The following is a 26,305-nucleotide window of genomic DNA, read 5'->3' as shown; positions in this document are numbered from 1 at the left end:
TAAAATCTACTGCAATAAAAAAAAGAAAGAAGTTAGGAATAGCCCTCCCCTCAAAGCCTTGTAGATGTTTAACCATTACTGAAATAATAAATATATTTCCTGAAACCTCCTGGTCTGTGAGTCTTCACTTGTTTGTAGGCTCTAGGAAGCAAGAACTCTTTTGTGTGAATCTGTACACCTAGCAGCCTTGTAAGAATGAGAAATGGTAGTAGTAAGCTCCCTGTAAAATACTTTACGTAGTCCGTTAAAATATTCTCACTTTCAAGTTGTTGACGTTTAATTTTTCCTTGTACTTTTTTTTTTTTTTTGGTTAAGCCACTGGGAATTCTCTTTCCACCCCGTGCAAAATCGTCCTGTCCGCACCCACTGCATAAAAAGTCCGAGTTCTTGCAATCAAGCATCCGCCTGCCGATGACTGGGGAGGTGGCCGCCCACCCACCCACCACACCCCCTTCACGGCTTCCTCCGGCGCTAAGGATCCTGCAGTCCTCCCTAGCCCACCGTTAATGCTTTACTGGCTTAGCCCCCCCATCCTCTACTGTCAGGCGGGATCGCCGCAGGTAGTGATTATCTCCTGTCACCTTACTGCAAGCCCCGGCGACGTGCAAAACGGTCCGAGCCTACACTTCTGTGCAAGGCGGACCCGGGCGGCCCGCCCCCTCCCCCTTCAACAAGCAGCCGTGGGAAACGATTCAGGAGTTTATCGGAAGGGAGCTGTTATACACCATCCCCCCCCCCAAACTCAAAGTTGCCCTCTCGGTTTCCGAGAAATAAAAGTCATCAAACAAGTAGGCGACCCTACCTTCTCCCCCGCCCCCTCCCACTGGGGCAAACTTGGTCACGTCCTCGGCTTCGGGGGCCAGCAAGGGGTTAAAGCGGGTGCAGCAGGTGCCGGGGCGCCGCCTCTTCCCCCGGCCCCAGCCACTCAGGTGCTGCAGTCATCTGATCGCCCCCGTCCCCCGCCGCGCGCCTCCCCCCCCCCCCCCCCCCCTGTCTATAAAGACCTGTCCGGAGCCCCGTGCCGTCTCCGCAGCTCCTCGTGCAGTCTCCCTCCTCGCGCACCATGTCTACGGTCTCTAGGAAAGTGCAGTACCGGGTCAGCAGTAGCAGCAGCGGCGGCGGCGGCGGTGGTGGTTTCGGCGGTGTAATGAGCACCTTCGCTGTCCCGCGCTCTACCGGAGGAGGCTTCAGCAGCTTCTCCTCCAGCGCGTCCCTGGGCAGCAGGCTCAGCGCGGCGCCCTTCCCCCTGAGCCACGGCAGCCGCTTCGGCAGCGGCTACAGGCAGACCTACGGCGGCGGGGCCAGCGGCGGCGGCGGGGGCGGCATCACCGCGGTCACCATCAATCAGAGCCTGCTGGCCCCCCTCAACCTGGCTCTCCCGACCGACTTCCACGACGTGAGGACCCAGGAGAAGGAGCAGATCAAGGTCCTCAACAACAAGTTCGCAGGCTTCATCGACAAGGTGAGCGTTGTAGGCGGGCGCGGTGACCTTGCACCTGTCGTTGCGCGTAACCCGCAGCGGGACTAAGGGGGCACTGTAATGATCTTACCTCCTTCACCGAGGTTTCTGTGTCCGGCACCCTGTTCCGACTTCCCTTTCTCTTCTGGCTCTTTAACAGTTTCTTTACGGGCTAGCACCTGTTGAAATAGCTTCTGCGTAGAATAAAATGCACCGAAATAATCACGATTCTGTAATTCGAGTCTCTGAAGAATGTTTTACGGTTCAAAGTCATTGCCTTTTGTTAAGTTAAAACAGTCTTTCATTTTGGAGTGGGACCATGGTGGTGTTTTTTTTTTTTAACAAGGATCTGACCTTGTTCAGGCTTTCTGTGACACAGGCACAGTCGATCAAAGGTTTGCAACAGTGTACTTGGGCTACTTGCCAGGCACTCTCCACGCCTAAGAAACTTTCTGAAACTGCAGCAAAGGACTAGCAAGCCTACCCGCAATAAATAAGCGCTACAATAAAAAGGCAGCCAGCTGCTTTAAAGTGAGCATCCACCCATCTACTGACAGTGAACAGACAGGAGTCTCTCCTATGGTCAGGATCTCTCAAGGATCAGGTGTCAGCCAACGGCCTAGAATGTGCCTCCAACATAAAAAAAAACAAATTTCTCGGTCAGATCAAAACTATAGAAAGAAATTTAAATCTGACTTCAATTAAAAAAAAAAAAGTGCAGAGCAGAGATATCAGCTGAACCCCTATTTTGCTGCTTGACCTTTTGGAGCGGAGGGGTGAAGCTGAAAGGTTGGACTCTGAATATGCCACAGCTCCTTCTGCCCAACCCTGCTTCCTGGATTTTGTGTGTTCAACGATAGGAAATCTAGTTTATAACAAGTGGGCATGACGAACTAAGGGCCCTGCTCAGTGCTTGCTGGCCCTGGAGAAAGGTATACAGGAGACTTTCATTCCTTGTTGGTTGTGAACCCGACACGTTAGTTACGCCTGGTTGGGCAAGATGGAAACTGTGGCTTGGAGTTTTGAGGTCTTGTGTGTGTGTGGGGGGGGGTGTTTGGTGGCTTTTTTTTTTTTTTTTTTTTTTACATGTTGTGCATATGTTATAGGTTGCTGGAACCTGCAGTCTCATACTGAGCTAGTTGTATGACACTGCATTCTTTCTGGCTCATGGCTCTATATTCTAATAGATGTAGCCTTTTTTTCTCTCTCTCTCTATTTTTAAAACAGGGCTGCAGTGCCCTGGTGCCGATGTCCAAAATCAAGGTGTCCGGACTGATATGTCAAAACCAGGCCTGGATTTAGGCATAGGCACCTGCTTTGGATGCCAAATAGCAAGGCCAAAGAGAAGCCTGCTTCTGCATGCTTTAGGACAATATGCCCACACTCCTTTGAGAGGGTGCCACCATGGCACTTTTGCCTATGGGCACCAAATTCTTAAATCTGACCCTAGCTGAAATGGGGGGGGATTCTCAACCCAATCCTTGGGACACACCTAGCCTGTCAGGTTATCATGGTATCCATGCTGAATATGCATATGAGATTTTTTATATAAAGGAGGCAATGTATGCAAATCTATTCTGACTATTCATTGTAGATATCATGACATCCTGACTGGCTAGGTTATGTCCTGAGGAGTGGATTGGGAACCCATGTTCTTGAAACCCTCATGCTGAACAAGGGGCAAGGTGTATCTTTCTAGAGCAAGTTTAATTAAATGTCATAATTGGCTGCTTTAATGTTCTAAAGGGATTTTTTTATCAAAGGAAAATTTTTTTTCCAGGTGCACATCAAATGCAACCAAATATCAATAAACTACTAAACGATTAGCCCTTCCATTTTCCTCTAATTCCACCCTTTTCTTCCCCCTCCCAGTAGAATATATCTTGATATTTGCTTTATAAAAACCTGGCTCATAGTTGACACTTCATCAGCATTTACAACGGTAAAAACATTGACTCTGTGACTTTCAGGGTGCTGTGCTTCTGACGACTCTGTGGCTGCAGATGTTACAATTTCAAGAGACACTTCTTCCCATGTCACTCAATGGGTCAGTGGGTCTTCCACTCCCCTCTTCTCCAATAAAAAGGGCATTATTTTCCTGAATGAACACAAGGCTTCCTTCTAGCTACCAAACAACTCTATTCGGAGGTGCTTTAAAACAATCCTGCCCCCCCAGCCAGTTAGGTTTTCAGGATATCCCTAATGAATATACATGAGAAATATTTGCATGCATAGGAGGTAGTGCATGCAAACAATCTTATGCATGTTCATTAGCAAGATCTTGAAAACCCAACTAGTTGGGGGAGGTGGGGGCCCAAGGACTGGTTTGATAATCCTTGAAATAGATGTCTCCTGCCTCTACTGAATACAGAGATCTCCTCCATCCAATAGACATCTTCCATGCAGTGCATTAAGATGAACGCATTTTTTTTTTTACGAAACTGAGACATCCTACAACATAAGAAACCATCCTCTCGTTCCTTGTACAAGACGTCCTTTTTTTTTTTTTCCTCCCAAAACCTACTACTTTAGTCTTCTTAAACACTAAGATCCTTAGCAGGGCCGGGAGCTAGGCTGTGATTTTAAACAGTCTTTCCCGATTTTATTACATTTTTAAAGTGAATTTAGTGTTCAAGAGTCTTTACTCCCAAGTCCTAAGAGAAAAGAAGAATGCAGGGTTCCGCAGGCTGAAACCTTTCCCCGTTTCCTGCAGGTGCGGTTCCTGGAGCAGCAGAATAAGATGCTGGAGACGAAATGGAACCTCCTGCAGAACCAGAAGGTCACGAAGAGCAACATGGACGGCATGTTTGAGGCCTATATCAGCAACCTCAGGAGACAGCTGGAAGCACTAGGGCAGGAGAAGTTCAAACTGGAGGCTGAGCTGGGGAACATGCAGGGCCTGGTCGAGGACTTCAAGAACAAGTGAGTCCCGAAACCAAGTGGGGGCTGATGATGTCACCTTGTGTGCAATCTCTCTCAAGGGGCGGGTTAGACTGCAACATAACTGTGTGGGTGTGACAAGAAAATAAGCGTAGCTCATTCTCTATCAGTATGACTTGGCTAAATGCTAAAAATGTGGTCTGGTTTTTTTTTTTTTTCCCCCTTTTGGATTTCCAGCTCAATTGGAACTAGGACTAGGATCTGGCCCCATGAGCAATCATTCACTGCGACCTGGGGGATTTGTTCCTCTTGCAAACCCCTCACCGGTTACTCTTGTCCAGCCAGTGACAGTCCAGGCTCCTTCCAGAACCCTGCATCATGGGCTTTAAATCCAGCCACTAGGTGTCTCCATTGCATGACAACTGCATCTGTAATATCTAATCCTTGGGCAAATTCTTTCTTCTGCTTTAAAAGGGGTCTGTGCTATCTTCCCCCCCCCCCCCCCCCCCCCACTCATTCTCCTTTTGCATGGAGGCGGAGGCTGAGAACTGATCATAAATTGACTTGGTTTTTTTGTTTTTGGTGCATTTCATAATGAAGTCCGCACCTATTAGAATCGCCATGTCTGTCTATTCCTATCTGTGTAATGGCCCACGCAGCCTGAGCGTGCCCCAAGTTCTGTTGCGTGGCCAGTATGTGGTTTTTCCAATTTACTGCATCCTTAGTTTTTACAAAAAAGACTGTGGAGGCTAAAAAAAAAAAAGCCACAGCAAGCTGGTTAATGGAGATACCTGGCTGCCTTCTATCTCCCAGCAATTTACCTTAACTAGTTCTCCCATCTGAGTCCATGCCAGCTTCCCAGCTGCTGTCTCCCTGAACCTATCCCACCAGTTTTATGTTATAAAAAATGAAGCTGGATGGCAGTATCTCTCTCTCAGGCTTGCTGTAGTCTTGCGATGTGACCCGCCCATACCAAACTGTGCCATAAACCTGCTGGAGGACCTCCGTCAGGAAGTAGGTAGTGTCCATGAAAAGGCAAATCTACTTAACTTACACAAATAACTGTGCTTCAGTCCCTTGTGCACCAGCACCAAATTGATGTTTGTGATGAGTGTCCCCTTGTGCTTTAAGCTCAGAATGCTGACACCAAACTTTGGTTCTCGTCAAGAACTCAGCAGAGAATTTATTCTTCTCGCCCCCCCCCCCCCGCCCCCCCCTGTTAGGTATGAAGATGAAATCAACAAACGCACTGAGATGGAGAATGACTTTGTCCTCCTCAAGAAGGTACAGAAACTCCCGTTATGCATCCTACTTTGTTCATTCATGTGGACCCATATGCTAAGCCTGTTTCCCATAGACACACCGGGGCCTGCTTTCATTAGTTCCCTAAATTTAGGAGCAGACAAAGTGGGTGGCTCCCAGGGTGGAATTAGGGCAGGGAGACAAAGTGGGGAGCTTAGCACTGATTTTCAGAACTAGATGCCTAAATCTAGGCAAACTAATAGCAGGCTTACACTTGGGATTCTAATTTATAGGCTCCTAAATCTGTGAATTTTCAGCTGAAAACTTAGTAGCCTACGCTTAGAAGCTCGGCTTTTTTTTTTTTTTTTTTTTTTTTTTTAATATTGAGCCCATAGTCCATTAAAACTAAAGCATGGCTTGGGTTTTATTCTAGGATGTGGACGAAGCTTACATGAATAAAATACAACTGGAGTCTCGACTAGAGGGCCTGACAGAAGAGATCAACTTCTTACGGATGCTTTATGAAGAAGTAAGGAAATGCCATGCCGCTTACATTTGCCAGTATTTCCTTCCCAGCCCCCCCCCCTTCCTCCTCATGTCCCCATCTCAAAGAGCATTAATGTGGAAATGCTACCTGTATCATCTTAAGAGGGACCTTGTTCCTGTTTGCGTAAGAAATTCTTTTTATGTTCCAACACTCCACTCCCAAAGTTCATCCTGACTAGCGGCCATCTTGGGAGTTCACGGCGGGAGACAGACGGGCCTGCCAATAACTGCTTTGTCTCTTTGCATTCACACAGGAACTGCATGAGCTGCAGTCACAGATCTCTGAGACTGCTGTGGTCCTTTCCATGGACAATAACCGTAAGCTGGACCTGGATAGCATCATTGCGGAAGTCAAGGCTCAGTACGAGGAAACTGCTAACAGGAGCCGGGCTGAAGCTGAGAAGATGTATCAAATTAAGGTAAGCAGGAACTTTGTTGCACAGTAGATGTTTCGTGCAATCAAATCCTACAAGTTAAAAATTTTCCTCGTTTAGCTGCTTCATCAGCGGACATGTCTTATGAGGTGGATCATGGTAGAAAGTAATCTCTTCTGTTTGGGATAAGTTTTCACTGTCTACCAATGGAGAGCTTACATTTCTGTATCTTCCCATGACCCTCTGGGCTAGCTTTAGACATACTGGGGCCCAGGGGAAATGACCCCTTTCCAAGTACTCTCCTTCATACCCTTCAGACCCTTCCTGGCTCTACCTCACCCTGTTTAGCTGGGTATCCCTTTGCCCAGCAGTGATCTTCAGGCAGTGCCGTATGCTGGCACTAGCAGTGAATATCCTTGGGGAGGGGCTTGCAAGCCAAGCCCGTGCTTACAGGCCCTTCAGTGGCCCTGCCTATTCCTAAAGTTTTCCTACCAGTAGGATGCCCTTGCAAGAGTGGGATGGAGGCTACTGTAAGACCTGTGAATGTCAGACAGCTCACAGGCTCCACAATGGCTTTCAGCTATTGACACCCAGCAGCAGGCCAGCCAAGGACTGAGCTCAGGATTTTTTTTTTTCCCCATTTCCAGACAGGTTTGTGGGGCAGATGCCCTCATTTCCCCCCCCCCACACCTTTTTTTTTTTTTCCTGCCAGCTCTGATTTGGATGTAGTGTCTGTTTTGTTTTGTTTTTGTGCTCTTGTATCGGTCATCCTCATTTTAAATGTTTGTTTCCTTTTTTGTTAGTAAGTGGAATTTCTCTTCCATGTATCACATTTTGATAACAATTTAAAATTGAACCAAAATTAAGTCTTACTATTTTTGTTTGCCATTTATATAGTGCCATAAAATTGGCGCCATGTAACACATTCTGTACTTGGACGAGTGCCATTCCAAAAGAGCTTAAAACGTAATTGGGAAGATGTGGCAATCTGTGACTCTCAAGGTCACACAGCCTCCATGGGAGAAGCTGAAGTCTGGCCTTCTGGCAACAGGTCCATTACATTTAACATCAGGCCCATCTCTATCTCTTCTCTATCTCTATCTTTTTTCCCCCTCCTAGACCACACAGGGCACTGCATTATAGAATTCTGAATGTCTTGCTGTTCAGCAGGCTTCATAGTTTGCTTTCTCCTCCAGTACGAAGAACTACAGACCACTGCTGGCAGGTATGGTGATGACCTCCGCAGCACCAAAACCCAGGTGGCCGAGATGACCCGCATGATAACCCGGCTGCAGGCTGAGATCGATGCACTGAAAGGCCAGGTGGGTGACTACTGAACAGGGAATTAATTTATCGGCTAAATGTACTATCTTCCTATATTATCTAGTTTGCAAAGACTTACAGTAGTCATATATATTTTTAGCCCTGGTTTAAGTGGTATTTTAGGTTGGTCCAATAATAAATAAAAAAAAATAGTAAATAAGCTTCTGAGACCACATAGATCCCATTTGAAGAAGGCATCATAAACGCATGTACAACTGATTATGATCTGTTTGTCTAATACAAGGTAGGACAGACTGCAAAGACTCTGGCATCCACAGCCTTTTTTGGCCAAGTATTAACAATTAAGCAACATATTTTTAGGGATATTGGTGTCATGGGTGGCCCCACCTCTCCCCTTCCATCACAGAGATGAGATCCAGCCATGGTGGGGCTCCACCCCCCCCCCTCCCCAGTAAAATTCATATGCAACACATCTTCCATGCTTTCAAAGGCCAGCTCTGAGCTTATGGGCTGGCTCTGCTAAGCTTGTGCAACTTGACTTTTTTTAGTACAGCTGGTCCATGAAGCTTTTTTTAAAAATTGTAGAGCCAACATCAAGAACAAGTGGCATGCTGGGAGGAAGGTCTGTGTATGCCTCTGGCTGCCAACACCTGCTTTTTAAAGGATTCTCTGCTGGGCCTGCTTGCCCTAGTAGTTCTGAAAGGAAACTGGAAAATAATACACTTTTTTTTTTTCTTTTTTTCCCCCAGCGGGTTAGCATTCAAGATGCAATTAAGGAAGCAGAAGATCAAGGGGATCTTGCGCTGAAAGATGCCATGGGAAAACATGCACAACTAGAGGCTGCCCTGAAGAAGGCTAAGCAGGACATGGCACGCCAGCTGCGGGACTACCAGGAACTGATGAATGTCAAGTTGGCCCTGGACATTGAGATCGCCACCTACAGGAAGCTGCTGGAAGGGGAGGAATGCAGGTGGGTGTATTCTGATAACAGCCGTGATGACTGCTGGGACACAAAGCAGGTGTCCAGTATTTCATAACAGTAGATTCTGATTTTAGGCTCTGGCCCCTAACCTTTCTGATAGTCAAGGAGAGCCACCTCGCCCTTAGGGCTCCTACTCCATACAAATTCTTCATCTTCCCATCCCCACCACCCCCCCTTCTCAGCATGCTATTTAGTGGGGACTGAAATCCCTCTTTACCTGTGCTGGTTCACCCTTCATGCATTTTATCTTTCCGTGGGGGTGTTAGAATGGGTCCAACTGTGCAGCAGTAATTGCAGCGTGCAGTTTGAGGAGCCCACATTAATTGTCTGGAGGCGCTAGAGACTGCCTCTTCCTCATCTAATCAGCTGAAACTGACTAATAAGTAGCTTCCTAACCTGTAACAAGACCAATTGGTAAATGGATATTCTTGATTAAAATGCTTGCTGGTGCTTTTTCTTTTCTGTATCTCTGTTCTGTAATCTATTTCCTACAGCTCCTGCCATGGGTAGGAAACAAAGGAAAATTGGTTTGTTACCTACTAATTTTCGTTCCTGTAGTACCAGGATCAGTCCAGACAGTGGATTGAGCCTCCTGTCCAGCAGATGGAGCCAGAGAGAAACTGAAATGGTATCATACATGAGGACAGTGCTCACCCTGTGCCCCTCAGTATAAACGTTATCAAAGCAGATAAACATAAACGGAAAATGAACCCAAATAAGAGCAAGCAAGTAACCAATCCAACATGAATAATATAATGCAAATATGGAACAGTGCAAGAAAAAGCTCTTGTCTATGTGGTAGATATATCTGGTGCCTTATCGTTCTGTGTTATAAAAGTTCTGCAAGGAAGAAGGCATTCTCCATATCTGAAAAGAAAAAGACTACGAGTGGACTGAAAAAATTAGAACGGGAGGGGGTCTGGACTGATCTATGGTACAGGAACGAAAATTAACAGGTAATAACCAATTTTCCTTTCCCTGTACATACTGGATCAGTCCAGACAGTGGGATGTACCAAAGTTTCCCTAACTGGGGTGGGACAGAGTCCTGCTCGGAGCACCTGTCTGCCAAAGGAACCAAACACTGGCACCTGTACGTCCAGACGATAACGCCGGGCAAAAGTTTGCAGCAATTTGCAAGTGGCTGCCCTTCAAATCTCCGGAGAAGCCAGCTGGCTCTCCGCCTATGAGGTAGCCTGTGAACGCAGAGAATGGACTTTAAGACCCTCTGGAACCGTCCGGCCCCGGCAAAGATACGCAAACGTGATCGCTTCCTTTTAGCCAGCGAGCTATGGTGACTTTAGAGGCCTTCTGTCCCTTATGAGGCCCACTCCATAAAACAAAGATGATCGGAGACCCGGAACGTTGGTAACCTGTAAGTACTGTAGAAGAACTCTCTTAACATCCAGACGTGTTAGGAATATCCTCCGGAGAAAAGGAAGGGAGCTCCACTGACTGATTTACATGAAAAGAAAAAACTACCTTTGGCAGAAAAGAGGGAACAGTCTGTAGAGAGACCCCCAAATCAGAGGGCTGCAGGAAGGTCTCCCTACATGATAAAGCTTGCAGCTTTGAGACCTCCTGGTCGAGCAAATAGCCACTAGAAACACAGTCTTAAGCGTCAGGTCCTTGAGTATGGCCTGCCAGAGGAGTTAAGGGCACCTCGCAGAGGGCACAAAGGACCAAGTTAAGACTCCAGGACTGGCAAGTAGCCCGGACCGGCAGATTCATATACTTAGCTCCTTTAAGAAAACATGCGACATCCGGATGGGCTGCCACCGTGAAACAGTCTAGCCTACCTAAGAGAGAACCGAGAGCCAAAACCTGAACATGCAAAGAATTGAAAGGCAAACCTTTTAGAGTCCATCCTGGAGGAAAGAGAGAACCAGGGAGACCAAAGCCCTGGGCACCGATACCCCAGCCTCCGCAGACATATTGTCACTCTCCAAACCCGAACATAAGTGAGAGATGTAGAGGTCTTACGGGCCCGCAATAACGTGGATATCACCTCCTCCTTATTGCCCCTTTTTCTTAGTTGCCGCTACTCAAAAGCCAGGCAGCTAGACAAAAGCGATCTGCCTGATCGAAAAATACGGGACCTTGTTGTAGAAGGTTGCGGAGGTGAGCGAGATTAAGAGGGCTGTCCGTGAGATTCACAAGATCTGCGAACCACTGTCTCCAGGGCCATTCTGGCACGATAAGAATGACTGGCCCCTTGTGAAGATCTATCCTTCTGAGTACCTTTCCCACCAGAGGCCAAGGTAGGAATACATAGAGGAGGACTTTGCTGGGCCAAGGCAAGACCAGAGCATCCATGCCCTTCGAGCAGTGCTCCCTTTTGCGCCTGAAGAACCTGAGAACCTTTCCGTTCCTCAAGGTGGCCATCAAGTCCAAGTGAGGAGCCCTCCACTTGCACACGACTAGATCCATCACCTGGTCTGCCAACTCCCACTCTCCGGGATTGAGATGCTGAGAACTGAGGAAGTCGCCTGAATGTTCTCCTTCTCTGCAATGTGGGAGGCTGCCAGGTGGTCCAAATGATGCTCTGCCCATGCGAATGGTTTGCTGGCTTCCAGGGCCACCAGGCGACTCCTGGTGGGCCCCCCCCCCCCCCCCCCCCGGGCGATTGTAAGCTACTGTGGTGGCATTGTCTGAGAGGACTCTCACTGCTTTGCGACAGATCAAGGGAAGGAAAAACTTGAGTGCCAGTCGGACCGCCCGGGCCTCCAGGTGGTTGATGTGCCACTTGGATTAGATTGGGGACCAACATCCCTGTGTAGACTGACATACTGCTCCTCAGCCTGAGAGGCTGGCATTCGTCATCACGACAATCCACTGGGGAGTCTCCAGGGACATGCCCTTTGAAGGTGATTGAGTGAGAGCCACTACCGCATGCTGGTGATGATAGATTCGGGAAGTGGTAGGGGCGCCCAAAACTCCTCCGAGACCGGCTTCCAACGGGCTAGTAAAGCTTTCTGCAAAGGACGCAAATAACCAGGGAACCAGATCTACATAGAGTCTAGAACTTGGAGGTAGTCCCAGGCCGAGGGTATTGGCAGAGATAAGAGATGCTGAACCTGCTTCATGAGCTTGAGCGCCCGGGCTCTGCGCAGGGAGACCTTGGAGACGCAAGTGTCGAAACGAGCTCCCAGAAATTCCAGAACTTGAGAGGGCAAGAGGTTGCTCTTGGAGTAGTTTAACATTTTTTTATATACCGAAATTCAAGTAGCAATGTTACATATCAATTCGGTTTACATTATAACATTAACAAGCATGTAAGAATGCAATTACATCGAACAGGCAGATAAACTTGGATCAAGGAACTGGGGATTAAAGTACAATAAAGTAATAGTTTATTACTTTAAAGTAATATCCCTTGGGTGGATAGTTGACTATCCACCCAAGGGAGGCGAGCACCGACACTACACGACTGACTGCCACCGAACAGAGCTTCTCCGACTTCACCCGGATGAGCCAGTCTTCCAGGTAGGGATGGACTAGGACCCCCTCTTGCCGGAGAAAAGCCGCCGCCGCCACCACCATCACCTTGGTGAACATGCGAGGAGCGAAGTGCCGGCCCAGTATGTTGAAGCGAAGAAACCTCTGGTGCTCCTTGCAAATCGATCAGTGAAGACATGATGGAAAACCAAGGAGAGGGAACCGCAGGTTCGTCTTGTCTGCAGCTGCTGGAGTCAAATAGTGGGGGGCACAGGGTGAGCACTTTCCTCATGTAGGATACCCTTTCAGTTTTTCTCTGGCTCCATCTGCTGGACAGGAGGCGCAATGTACAGGGAATAGTAACGTCTCCTCCTTTTTTTTTTTTTTTTTTTTTTTTTAAGCCAACAGTCCATGATCTAGCTGTATTTCACTTATGAAAGCTAGCGCAGTAATACCCCTAACAGTTTAAACTCCTCTCCTATCTCACTTAACCTTTTAAGATGCCTCCTTTTTTCATAAATTAAAAATCATTATGTGGCATGGTAGAAACTGCAGGCTAGAAATACCTATAGCAACTGACTATAATCTGCTTTGATGTACACTTTGAAGTGCCGGAAAGTGGAATATAAAAATCAAACAAATAAGTAAATATTTAACTGATGTAGTAAAGGAAACCTCTTCATTTGGCAGGTTGGAGTCTGGCATGCAGAACTTGAATATTCAGACAAAGACCTATTCAGGTAAGATCCTCTCATTTCTTATGAATGGGATGCAGACTAGAGGGGCTGGAGATGGGGGTGGGCCTTCAGCATTCTACAAATGCTGCAGTTGGATATTCATTTTTGGGCCTCTAGGATTTTTTATTTTTTTTATAGTAGATTGCAGTGTCAAGCTTTCTCACCACTAGTAGGCTTTGAGATGGCTGCCTCTTGAATAAATCCAAACTAGGCAGGTGTGGGTGTAATGACTTACCTCTTGAGGGAAGTTTAATGGATGGGGGTGTGTACCCAAGGCCTGGAGGAAGGAAATGGGTTTGGTGGGTAGGGGGCACAGCTGATCTAGAAGCTCTTCTATTTTCAGGGGGCGTGAGCAGTGCCTTTGGCACTGGTGGCACATACTTTCCAGCTAGCAACTACATCATCAACTCCTCCCCTCTGGAAAGCACCAGGACAAAGCGCAGCATCGTGGTGAAGACGGTGGAGACCAAAGACGGGAGAGTCCTGTCCGAATCTTCTGATGTCTTCTCAAAACCTTGAGGAGCTGCCTAATACTCTGCAAGATATTTTTCAACCAATTCACCCGCTCCAGCTAAGCCTCTAGAAATCTCACTTGCTGGCCAGAGGGTGTGGAAAAGGATGCATTACCCCCCCCTCCCAACCCATTCTACCTTCAACAGGGTTTTCAAAACCTGTCCTAGCTGTGTTTTCAGGATATACTCAGTCCTCCAAACTTATGCAAGTTTGTCTTGTGCATATGCATTGCTCTTCTCCTGAAAACCTGACTCACCATGCTGCCACAGGACAGGTGTGGGAAGCTCTGACCTGTAACCTTAGTCTGATACCTGTTGGCTCAGTTAATGAAATTGAGTTGGCATATTGTGGCCTAATACCTTGAGGGAACCCCCCCCCTCCCCATCAGCTTTCTATAGTAAGAGCCACTACACTTGCTCTGCACTTTTTTCAGATGCCCCCCCACCCCCACTTTCCGGCTGCTGGAAGCAGGTCCAATGCACTCTCACTCTCATCCTGAACCCCCATGCTGCATCTTCCCCAGAGCTGTTGGTTTGTACTATGCTTTCCATTACTCGAATGTTCGTAAGGGCAGGTCACGCTATTTGTGCAGCCACATTGGCTGGAGCTAGACACCTAATGTGACCACGTACTGCTGAGATGCCCATCTGGCTGCACAAATACTGTGCATCACTCCACACCCCTTTTTTCAGCAATGATACCAAAGAAACAGAACCAAACAGCTGTGTGCGGTGGGAGACTGTTCATACCTTTTTTTTTTTTCTATTCTGTGGCTGACTGGGGGGATGGGTGGGTAGGGGATGTGTCTTTTTTTTTTGGTTCCCTTTTCCTTTTATAACAAATCATCCCCTGTTCTTCACCTAAATAAACCTGTTTTTGTTAAATAATCTGGTTTGCAATCTATGGAAATAGGTCTTTATAGCCCAGGATGCCTCTCGCATCTTTGTAGTGCAAGGATGATAACCCTCAACAGTAAGGTCACAGACTCCACTGAGCAGCTAGCCATGCACTTACAACAACCCATGAGCTCTTGGCCTTCTTAGGTGCTCATCAGCGGTGAAAAGTGGTGTTTAGGAGTGAAAATGCCAGCTGGGCTGAGCTTTTTAAAAAGTCCTTTTTCCTGTTGCGAGGACTCTTAGTCTGCGTTTCTTGATGGTAGTACCCTCCTCATGGTGGGCAGAAGCAGGCTTCCTTCTCACGGCAGTCCAGCGCAGGTCCTTTTTCCCCCTACCACACCGCGGGGCCCAGATGATCACGGTTTTCTGCATGGGAGGCCATGCTCTACTGCCTCCGCTCAGGCTGGAAGCGTTCACTTTTCCATTACATTTTCTCCTCAAGCAGGTCCTGTGACCTTTAATATATTCTGTAACTTTTATAGACTGATCCTTTTGATTAGATTTGGATGTAAACAACACTGAAACTGGCAAGTTGTACACCAATGAACACATCATTTTTTTATTTTTTTTTTTTAAATATTGGTTTGGTTTTTAAGGCATTAGCTCTTAACTTCCATTGCCAAATTCATACAATGTATTTGGGCAGAAAGGGGGAAATTTTTCAGCAGGTCTGTAAGTACTCTTGGCAAAGTCCACCAGTACAGCCGTTCTCATAGATTTTGGATTTGATTACTTACCTTTACAAATCAGACCTCAAGGCAAGTTACAGAAGGGAACCTAAGGGCCTGATTTACTAAGTGTTTTCTCTCTTCCCCCCCCCCCCCCCTTTCCACTCTATATCTGTGGCCAAATTGCTTAGTAAATGAAGTCCTAAGTTTGTATCTGAGGCAATGGGGGGGTTATTTGCTTAAGGTCACAGGAGCATTAGGGGATGAGGTGGGTTTTGACCCTTCTCTTCATTAGCCTGCTGCTCTGACCACATAGCCACTCCTCCACCTTCATCCAGTTATTGCCAAGGGCCAATATTTTCAAGTTAGTGCCGCTTTACCTGTAGGCAGAGTCTATCTGTGAAAGTACAAACTGCTTTGAAGCTCACAAATTCCCATCTCTACTTCCTTTTTTCCCTGCACACCTAGGAAAGAAGGGATGTTCCATGGCTATAGCTCTTGAAACTTGAAAGAAGGTTCCTCCACCAAGGGGAGAGCAGTTTCCAGCCCCAGGGCTTTACTCTAACTCCTGTAAATCCCTTTTAAAAACTACCCAGAGAATCAGCAACTTAAAAAAATACTAATTTGAGATGTATATAAATTCCTCTTTGGAGTACTGCGGTTCTACGATTTGATGTCTTACCACTTAAGTAGATGCCAAATTGCAGGGTGCTAGAAACCTGCTCCAGGTTCCTCCGGCCGTCGCAGAGGTTGGGCCTAAGGAGTATGGCTGCCATGATTAGAACTGTGGCACAAAGAATCAAAGTAACCTGCCTGGCCCTGTACAAAATACGTGGCAGATCCAGATGTTTGAGGCTAGGACTTCCTCCTGCCTTTTGTCTCAGATATTAACAGTCCATCTATGCTAGGTCTCAAAAACCAGGTGAGAGGGGTAGTGAGGAATTGTAATCACCTCCTAGAGGGATGACCACCTGCACCTTGCTATAAGAATTCTTGGGCAGTGGTTGGTAAGATTGTATGTGCCAACCTAAGCCAAGTGAAAAGGCACCTTCATCTGATGATGGGCAAAGCTAATATATCAAGCTGGTGCCTGCTGCCCACTGCTCCATTGTTTGTTTGTTTTTTTAATTTGGCTCCTCTTTTCTATGGTGCTTTCCATTTAGGCTCGGTCCTCCTGCTCTCTGGCAAGCTGCACTGTCTTGTTTCCATCTCCAACAAGCCTCTACTGCTGCCTACCACTAGATGTGATTGCCCAAGCCCTCTCTGCTCTGCAATAACTATTTCCCAGACTTTTTTTTTTCCTAATGGTAGGTAGTACTGGGCCCCTCCCCCTTTTTTTTTTTTTTTTTTTAAATCTCTCCTCTGTATCAGCTCCTGGATAATGGCAGGGGGGAATGGACTGGATCAGGGAGCAGAGTGCTTCTCTGCACTATTCTGTCTGCTTTAGCCCCAAACTCTCCACTCCTGATCTTTACAGGCTGCTGTCGGGGAGGGAAGGGCTGGCTAAGAGCTGGAAGCAGAGGGCTGTTCTCTGCAGAGACTTCAAAGCCGGGACCTGGGATAGCAACAGGACCTAGTAATTGTCCATTTTAAATTTATAACAGGTATGAACAGTTACAAGTAATATTAAAAATAATCCCAGTTCTTTCAGAGAGCAATCTTCTCATCCTGTATCCACAACAGTTACAAGAAGGGTTCTTATACAGCTACAAGATATTAAAAAACCCCTTAAATGTCCATATGCCATGAGGTTCTTCCATGAGTTATGGGGAAAAGGTACATCTTTTATTCTACTCACCCCACCCACCTGCCCCACATACACACACCTTGCTTGAACTTTCCTTAAATATCACACTCCACTATCTACTGTGTACCTCCCGATGTGTCCAATAAGGTGCCCAGACCATACTGTAGATTTGTGTGTGTCAGTACAGTAGAAAATGGTAGTTTTTCAACCAGGCCACGTTCATGCACCCGTGCATGCCAACGGGCATTGGTAGGCACAGACTTCCACAACAGCGCTACCGTGGACTCGCCTGCATAGATCATCTTCAAGAAATAAAAGGACCCCAAGTGGCAGTACAGTGGTAAGTTGAGCTAATCTATAAGTGTCATACAAGCATGTAATAATCTGTGAGATAGAGGGCACATCTCTTGTTTCCAGTACGTCGCCAATGCACTTTGGGCAGCTATGTTCGCCTGATGGCACAAGCATTGATGATGCTTATCAAGGCTTGTGTAAGGAATATTAAGGTGTATACGTCGACGAGCAACCTTAACCACTTTCACTCCCAAAATTTCAGAAATCCAAGCCATAATTTGGGGCCAAAAGGAAGAGACTACCCCACAATGCCACCATATATGAATAAAAGCACCAGTGTGACCACAGTTTTTCCAGCATCGATCAGACACATTTTCATACATATGATGAAGGCGTTCCGGAGTTATAATCCAACAAAACAATAGTTTATAACAGCTTTCCTGTAAAGCTGCAGAAACAGAGCATTTACTAGAGTAGCTAAAGGCCAGGCCCATTCATCTGAACTCAAGGGCATCCCCAGATCCGTGTCCCAAGCTCGTTGGTGCCTAAGAGGTTCATGTAGTCGCCTATTGAGGATATTATAGATTTTTTTAAATTACACCCCTCATACTGTTTACCTGGCTACAATAATTCTCAAACAGGGACCCATATGCCCAAATATTTGATACCATCTCTTGCCTTCTTGAAATGAGAAAAGCACGGGAGAATAGCATTTATACTCAAGGAGCCTATGGAGAGTAATTTAGATTTGGAAAAATTAATCTTATAATCAGAGACCTTACCATAAGCTGAAAGAGACAATAGCACCTTTGGCCTTGTGTCTCAGACTTGTCAGGAAGAAGAGGACATCATCTGCATATAAAGATATAGTGTGTTCTAGTCCCCCTGTCTTAACGACAATGATTTCTGGCCATGTTCATATCTTTTCTGTCAGCATGTCAATAGCCAAATCGAAAAGCAAAGGCAAACGAGGATATCCCTGCCTAGTGCCTCGCACTACGGGAAACAGGTCAGATCAGTACCCATTTGTTAATACTTGGGCTCTAGGGTGCAAGTAAAGTGCCTGGACCCATTCCCTGAACTCCACCAGGACCCCTACCTTCTCCAGTACCTGAAACAAAAAAGGCCAGATAAGGCGATTGAAAGCCTTTTCAGCATTTAAGGCCACCACCAGGCCTCCCCTCTTCTTTGACCTGGCCAGGGCCATAATATCTAGGGCCATAATATCTATTAACCTCCTAGTGTTAGAGGTAAACAGACACCCCTTAATAAATACCACTTGGTGTTCTCTTATCAAATAGGGCATTATGGTCTCCAATCTCAGCTGTAAAATTTTAGCCAATATTTTTATATCTGCGTTGAGCAAAGAGATTGAATGATAGGAGCTTGTATCTAAGCTATCCCTGCCTGATTTATGTAAGAGAACTATAACTGCATCAGTCATACTATGGTCTGTGTCCGGAGATTTCCTGAGATGCTCAAATGTACCTTGGAGGAATGGAGTTTTTTATATTGTTTATAAAAATCTATATGATAACCATCTGGTCTGGGACTTTTGCCTTTTGCTGGGTTTAAAAAAGGTTTGGATAAGTTCCTAGAGGAAAAATCCATAAACTGCTATATTAAGCAGTAGTAGCTTGATATTTATTTAATGTTTGGGTATTTGCCAGGTACTTGTGACTTAGATTGGCTACTGTCGGAAACAGAATACTGGGCTTGTGGACCCTTGGACTGACCCAGTGGCATGTTCTTATTTTCTTATTATAAATTTCATGCACTGTGACTGGCTGCTAACTTGCTTGCCTATCGTTCAGTAACCTGAGGTAAGACCGTCTCCTGCAGATATGCTATCAGATCAACTTGCATACTCTCCACTTCCACCGAGTATAGTCCTTCATAATAAATTTTAAATATCTCGATCTCCTTAACATCATGAATGATCTCACCAGAATTCTTTCTGATACTAATGATCAGCATCTGAGCTTTCCATTTACGTACAGCCCTGGCTAAGAGCGCCCCAGTCTTGTTGCCATGTTCATAGAATGTCTGACGGCTAAACTGTAAAGCTCTTTTGAAAGCATTGATCTGGAGCTGTTGCAGTTCCTCCCTCACTTTTTGCATAGCTTTGTATATTCTGTGGGAACAACCAGCTTTGTGTTGGGCCTCTAACAATCTTAAACTTTGTTCCAGCTGCCTCTGCTTAGGCAGGTGTGCTTTTTTCTGAAAACTTGCAAAACTGATGATTTTTTCCCTTGAATCCCTTTCTTAGAGCCTCCCAGATTACAACCCAATTCTGTTCCTCCCCTTCATGAATCTCCTTATATTCTTTTACAGCCTCAATAATCATGTCACGGAAGAATTGATTATCCAACAGCGAGGGGTTGAAACACCACATTTTGCTAACTGGCCATCCCTGATTGATTTTCACTGGAAAGAAGACCAGACAGTGACCTGATATTTGACTGGGCAGGATGTCCATGAGTCCCACCATTTGCAGGAGTCCCTTGCACATAAGAAAAAATTGATGCAACTATATGATTGATGTCTCTGAGAGAAACAGGTGTAATCTCTTCCTGTTGGGTATTGATAACTCCAAATATCTACCAAAGTATATCCATGAGGAGGCACGAGCCTTCTGCTTGGACATCTAGCTTGCCCCCGACCGTCCAATCCATCTCTCCTGGGGTCCAAACGTGTTCCAATTCCTCCTGTAATATAGGGAAGGTGGAAAAGCCTGCCAGGATTCCCGCCAATTTCTTGTAGTATGTCTCCAGCCCATCATTTGGGCTTTAGAGACAGGCCAGAGTGAATCTTTCTCCGTACACTGAACCCTCCACGATTACATACCTACCCTCAGGGTCTGCAAGCTGCTTATGAACCTGCAAAGGAAATGCCCTATTCACCACAATACATAACCCCCCCCCCCCTGCTTTTTGAATTATATGAAGCATAGTAGACCTGCCCCCACCTATTCCTGCTATAACTTAGCATGTTCCGTGTCACTCAGATGGGTCTCCTGTAAGAGAGCTGTTGTCACATCCCGCCACTTCAGATAACCTAACATGCAGTTACGTTTTATGGCAGCACCCACTCCCCTCACGTTGAAGGGTATTATATTAGCCTCCAGGCAAGACATATGTTGAAAAACAAAAAATTGCCTTGTTTATCGGAACCTCTCATGATAGGCCCTGTTCATTCATTTCGCCCTTGTGCCTCTGCTAAACCCAATCCACCATCTAAATTTAAGCACCCCCGTTCCACACCTTGACAATTGTGCGGGGACATGAGGAGCCCCTTCCTCAGCCCCTGTCTCCCCCCTCATCCCCCTTCCCTTCCAGCAGCACATCAGATGCTCTGAGTGCATGCGTGTCTAGGGAAGAAACAACATGCAGCCCGCACCCCACACTATCACTCTAGAATCTTAACTACTGTTATTTGCACTGAGGTATTTTTATTTTTATTTTTTCTCCTTTTATTTCTTTGGCAAAAAATGTACACATGTTGTCATGATGATAAAGTTTCTTGCAATTAAATCGGAGAGGGGAGGGGGAGGAGAAAGAGAGAAAATAGCCCAGGGCCCATTCTTCCATTAGGCGGACTAGGTGGTTGCCCTGGGTGCCATAATTTGGAGGGGAGGGGATATCAGCTAAAACCCAGAAACTTCCAGGTGCCACCTATCCACTTTTAAGCTTCGGCCTCACAAGGGAATGAATGCTGGACAGGGTGGACACGGAGATGAAGCTGGGTGGGAGGGGGAGATGTGGAGAGAGAGGGTTATGGGTGGGTGGGTGAGAGTGGAATGGAGAGTGGGTGGATTCTGGGCAGGTAGGGATGGGAGGGTGGGACAGGAAGACGGTGAGAAAGGATACTGGGCACTGTGGACGGGAGGAAAAGGAAGAGGGATGGAGGACTTGGCAGAGGGTGAGAGGTGGATGCTGAGTGGGGTGACAGAGAGAGAGAGAGAGAGAGAGAGATGCTGTGCCAGAGCTGCTGCCAATAGGAGGAAAGTGCAAGATTGAAGGCTCGCCTTATATCCACTGTATATTCATACATTCTCACTCTCCAGTTGTCTCTGTCCTTTATTTCCGGGCTACTCTAGCCCCCAAGTTCACTCTCCCTGTTAATTGTATCTGCGCTTCGGCCTTCCTGTTATATGGTTATGTTCAGTTAACCCCTAAGTTTGATGTAAACCGGCCTGATATGAAGCTTGTCATGAAGTTCGGTATAGAAAAATGTTAAATAAATAAAATAAATAAATATCCTTGCACCAAGCCCTGAAAACATCAGGGGGGAAAAGGAGGGGTGGGGGGAGAGAGAAAAGCACCAGCGGTGCTCTCTTTCAACTACCCCCTCCCTCGCCGGTGCTTTTTGCATGCCATGATGGTGGTAGAGGAGGCAGCAGCCAGTAATAATGCTATCCTGGGAAATGGGGGGGGGGGGGGGAGTAACATGCCGTGACTGAACCCTAAGGACAATTGCAGAAGTTGTGGCTACCGCTGGCTTGCAGGGCACTGGATGGTTGCTCTGATTTTCTTCTCCCCAACAATGGTCCTGCATCGGGGGGGGGGGGGGGGGAGCACTATTTCAGTGGCATTCACTCCCAGCCCTCGAGGCCAGGAGGTTTTCAGGATAGATCTGCGTGCACACTGCCTGCACTGTGTATACAAATCTAACTCGGGGCCATCCTGAAAACCCAAGGTGTCTGCGGCCCTCCAGGGCTGGGAGTGAACATCACTGCCGTGCCATGAACTCCTGTGGATTGTGACTGTGAGATAAGAGAAGGGACCTGCACCATGCTAAATACAAATATTACAAAAATTGCCAGCCAGAGGCCTTCAGATGGAAAAATCCAACCTCCTTCCCTTCTGACTGAAACAGGCATCGCTGCCATTCAGAGAATCTGCCCCACACCTTATGAAATTTCTTTGGCTGCTTATAGGCATCCTTAGAAATCAACTCCCAGCAGCCCATGAACAGGTCGGATCTGTTTATCTGTCCAGCTTAAAGTCCTTTGTGCCTGTAATAAAGAGGTTTCTGTGCCCACAGCCAAGCCTATTCCCCTCCTCCTCCTCTCATCAAATTATTTTCTGATAACATCAACATTGAAGACCCAGCCATCATTTTGGGGGACTTCAACCTCCACGTTGACCCCTTCCCCCTCTCATCATCCTGTGAAACCTTTCTTAACGCACTCCATGCCATAGGCTTTAATCAAATCATCTCTTCCCCCACCCATACAGATCTTATCTTTATTAACTCTTGTATCCACTCTCCCAACACACCCTCATGTACCTCGGTCCCATGGTCGGACCATTCCCTCATCGAATCCCTCCTTACTATAAATGAGCCGCCCAAATGCAATCCTCCTCTAAATACCACCATTGATTTCAGAAAATCCTGTTCCAGTGAGGACCTTATCTCTGCTTTCTCCAACTCCCTGTGCAAACTTGATTGCACCAATCCTGAAGCTGCACTCACCTCCTGGAGCAACCTCACCCTTGACATTGCAACTAAACTATGTCTGATCACCAGACGTGAACTGAACCCATCTTCCAAAAATTGTAAACCATGGTATACTTCTGAGCTAAAATTAATGAAAAATAAACTCAGACAGACAGAGAGAGAATCTGGCGTAAAAACTCCTCTCCCCAGCATGCCTCCTCCTACAAATCTGCTCTTCACTGCTACAGATGGATGGGGGATGTGAAAACAGGGGGACCAGTTCCTGGATGGTTGCGAATGAAGGCTCATGGCACTGTGGCTCAGTTGCGACTGAGCTGGAGGCCCCGGAAAGGAGGAAACTGTCAGACCAAACCCCCCCCCCCCCCCCCAAATCTTGTGCCAGAGAGAGCGTCTGTCTAGAGATTGTAAGATGTGACATGCAGAGGGTGAGCCTGGAAATTCTTTTTTGATCAGGCTGATGGTACCCAAGAGAAGTGGGATGGTTTCTGTAGCTTCCTGGTCTGTGATTGCATCTCTTGCTACTTGATGATCTTCTGTCTCTCCATATATAATACAGAATAGTCGCTTGGCATTGATATTTTTATTAGCAAATCTGTTCTTATGTTTTCCTCCTTTACCACTCTATCTGCTGCTCTGGCAATGAGCCTTTTATCTTTTGTTATGGGTATATCGCATGTGATCACAACCTATATGATGGCAGATAAGAACCGAAAAGCCCATCCAGTCTGCCCAATTTACTTACTTCCCAGTGCAATGCCAGAGACCGCCGGCCCCCCACCCCCCCGGACATCATTGATTTCTGTCACTCCCTTCACTTCTTTGTTACAAGGCAGTGACAGATCTCGGCTTTCATCGATGCCGGTACAACACCCTCCCAACCTGACCTTGGATCTAATTCTGTAATGTCACCCCCCAACCCTCTCACCTCGAGTCCGATGACCTCTCTCTCCCCCCGACAGACCTCTGATCACATCACGTCCCTCCCCCCCCCCCCCCCCCGGTGGACCCTTCAACCCATTGCCCCTCATGGACCTCTGATCTCCTTAAGCCCTAATTTGTAGAAATGGAACTTTGGTGGGGGTGAAACCAGGGTCGGTTGTGAACTCTCTCGCACACATACCAGAACACACTCTTCATGCTCTTATCATGCCCGATGAGCACTGGTAGGTGAAGGTCGGCTGGGAGTTGGGGATGCAGAATCACTGGGTTAAGGTGGAGAACGCAGGTAGAGAGAATGGGGCTCTTTCTCTCTAACCTAGGGGTGGACAGTTCCGGTCCTGAAGGGCTGCAAACCAATCGGGTTTCCAGGATATCCCTAATGAATATGCATCAGATAGATTTGCATTGCCCACCCCTGCTCTAACCTCCTCCTCCTTGCCCTGGTGGTCCTATTCCTCCATCCCTAGCCCCCTCCCATTAATTACCTGGTGGTCCTTGACCCCCCACCGGTAGTCCTAAAGCCCCTAAGTCTAACTCCCTTATCCCTGGTGATCCTCAAGCCCCTCCTTTCCCTGGAAACTCACTTTCTCCCTCCTTGGCCAGTAAAGTAAAAGCCTCTTCAAGCTAGAATCGGCTGGCTCACCTCTGCTTTAGGAGCTGGGAGCAGACTGGTCTGCACTGTCCCTTGTCCTCAGTCTCCTTGGACATGAATGTGGGGCCTGGAATTCAAAAGCTCTTTCCCTCCTTGGGGGTGAAAGAAGGGAACAATGCTGCAGGCTCTCCTCACTCCTCTCTTTCCCCCTCTCCCTTTACCACACCCATTCCTTTCTCTATCCCCTCCAATTACTTCCCTCACAGACTTCCCCCCCCCCCCCCCCCCAGACTTCTTTCATCTCATTCACATCTCATACAGGCCCATACAGAAAGAAACGCGGGAGAGCGGGAGAGTGTCCTGTGCGTGCGATACAGTAAATAAAAATATGCTAATTAGGGCCCATGGTAAAAGGAGGCGCTAGGGACATTAGCGCATCCCTAGCGCCTCCTTTTTGACAGGAGCGGCGGCTGTCAGCGGCTTTGACAGCCGCCGCTCAATTTTGCCGGCGTCGGTTCTCGGACCCGCTGACAGCCACGGGCTGATTTTAAATTTTTTTATTTTTAATTATTTTTTACTTTTGGGACCTCCGACTTAATATCGCCATGATATTAAGTCGGAGGGTGTACAGAAAAGCAGTTTTTGCTGCTTTTCTGTGCACTTTCCCGATGCCGAGAGAAATTAACGCCTGCCTTTGGCAGGCGTTAATTTCTGAAAGTAAAATGTGCGACTTGGCTGCACATTTTACTTTCTGAATCGCGCGGGAATAACTAATAGCGCCCGCAACATGCATTTGCATGTTGCGGGCGCTATTAATTTCGGGGTGGTTGAATGCGCGTTTTCGCATCGAAAACGTGCGTCCAACTGCGGGTTAACAGTGAGCTCCGCCGGAGCGCACTGTACTGTATCGGCCTGATAGTCACTCCGATCCCCTCACTCACAGCCCGCAGCACCTTTGATCTTTTCCCTCCAGGCAAGCGTTAATAGTTAATAGGGAAGCACTGAAAACCCCACCAGACTCTCTTCCAAATTTAAGAACAAAGGGAGCAAGGGGGACAGAGAAACACATGAACTTATCACAGTGGACTAGTTCCCTCTATATCCAGTACAAGTACAGAATTGATGAGGACAGCAGGACTTGACCGAGTTGTGGGTACCCTGGCTGAGTCCTGAGTAGGCTAAAATGTGCTGCCCCTTCAAACCGATATTTGATGTCTCTTACAGGTCGGCGCCCCGAGCAGTTACTTGGCTGCCTGGCCCCTTAATTCAGCCCTGGTAGGCAGCCAGCTCAGTTACTTAACTTGGCTGCTGTTATGTGGCTTCCTGTGCTGCTCCACTGTTGCTACTTCCAGCACTCAGAGTGAGTCACATCCAGTGCTGAGGACCCGCTCCCCCTGTCTCACTCAGCCTGGGGGCAAGACAGAGGCTGGAAGGACTCAAAGGAGGAAGCTCAGGAGGAGGAAGATGAGGAGGTGCTGTGTGCACTGTCGGGCCAATACAGTAATGCATGGCCACGGTTGCACGGTTTTTAACCTGCTTTGGATGCACGTTTTGAGCACGTAAGATGGACGCGCGATTCAGTATCGGCTTTTACGCATCCTTAGCGCTTGCCGAAAAGGACGCGTATCCATTTCCGCCCGCCGCATGTATATGATATGTTAATGATTGGATTAGCTATTCCCCCCGATACAGTAATGAGCGCCCAAATTATCGCGTTTTTAACAAACTTATTTACCGCGTCTTTAACCTCTATATTTACCACCTACCCTGACCCTGGCGTTAGTGTGGTGTTCAGTCAGCTTCGGACCAGACAGCGTCATGGACAACATGTATATATTGGCTCTGGCGATCTTTTTCATTCGGTTGAGAAGCAGAATAAGAAATGCTCGGCAAGCGAATTCTACAAGGCAGATTGGAGAGGCCAACAGGGAAATAGGCGGGAACGTCCATGAACGGAAGCCCCGACCTTGGACGTCCGGGCGGGCACTCAAGGCAGCGGCCATGGACGTTGGAAGGCAGCGGGGCCTCCGATCATGGATGCCCAGAAAGAGGCGGGAACGTCCATGGATGTTGGAAGGCAGCATTCCCGTCTGTTTCCTGGGCGTCCATGCTCGGAGGCCCTGACCTTGGACATCCGGCCGGGTGCTCAAGGCAGCGGCCATAGACGTTGGAAGGCAGCGTTCCCATCTCTTTCTGGGCGTCCATGCTCGGAGGCCCCAACCTTGGATATCCTGCTGGGCGCTCAAGGCAGC

General features: G+C 47.3%; 1 protein-coding gene across 1 annotated transcript; it reads left to right on the top strand.

The window, feature by feature from the left end:
* The first annotated feature begins 1,010 nt into the window (after positions 1 to 1,010).
* Positions 1,011 to 14,204, top strand: LOC115087633 (keratin, type II cytoskeletal 8-like). The gene is made up of 9 exons (XM_029595044.1): positions 1,011 to 1,462; positions 4,173 to 4,381; positions 5,563 to 5,623; positions 6,015 to 6,110; positions 6,382 to 6,546; positions 7,698 to 7,823; positions 8,535 to 8,755; positions 12,895 to 12,944; positions 13,285 to 14,204. Exons 1-9 carry the CDS (start codon positions 1,064 to 1,066, stop codon positions 13,458 to 13,460), a joined length of 1,503 nt encoding a protein of 500 aa, XP_029450904.1. The 5' UTR covers positions 1,011 to 1,063; the 3' UTR covers positions 13,461 to 14,204.
* The last annotated feature ends 12,101 nt before the right edge of the window (positions 14,205 to 26,305 follow it).

This window comes from Rhinatrema bivittatum, chromosome 3, assembly GCF_901001135.1.
Source record: "Rhinatrema bivittatum chromosome 3, aRhiBiv1.1, whole genome shotgun sequence".
Classification (NCBI taxonomy): Eukaryota; Metazoa; Chordata; class Amphibia; order Gymnophiona; family Rhinatrematidae; genus Rhinatrema; species Rhinatrema bivittatum.
This window is presented reverse-complemented; position numbering and strand designations above follow the sequence as displayed.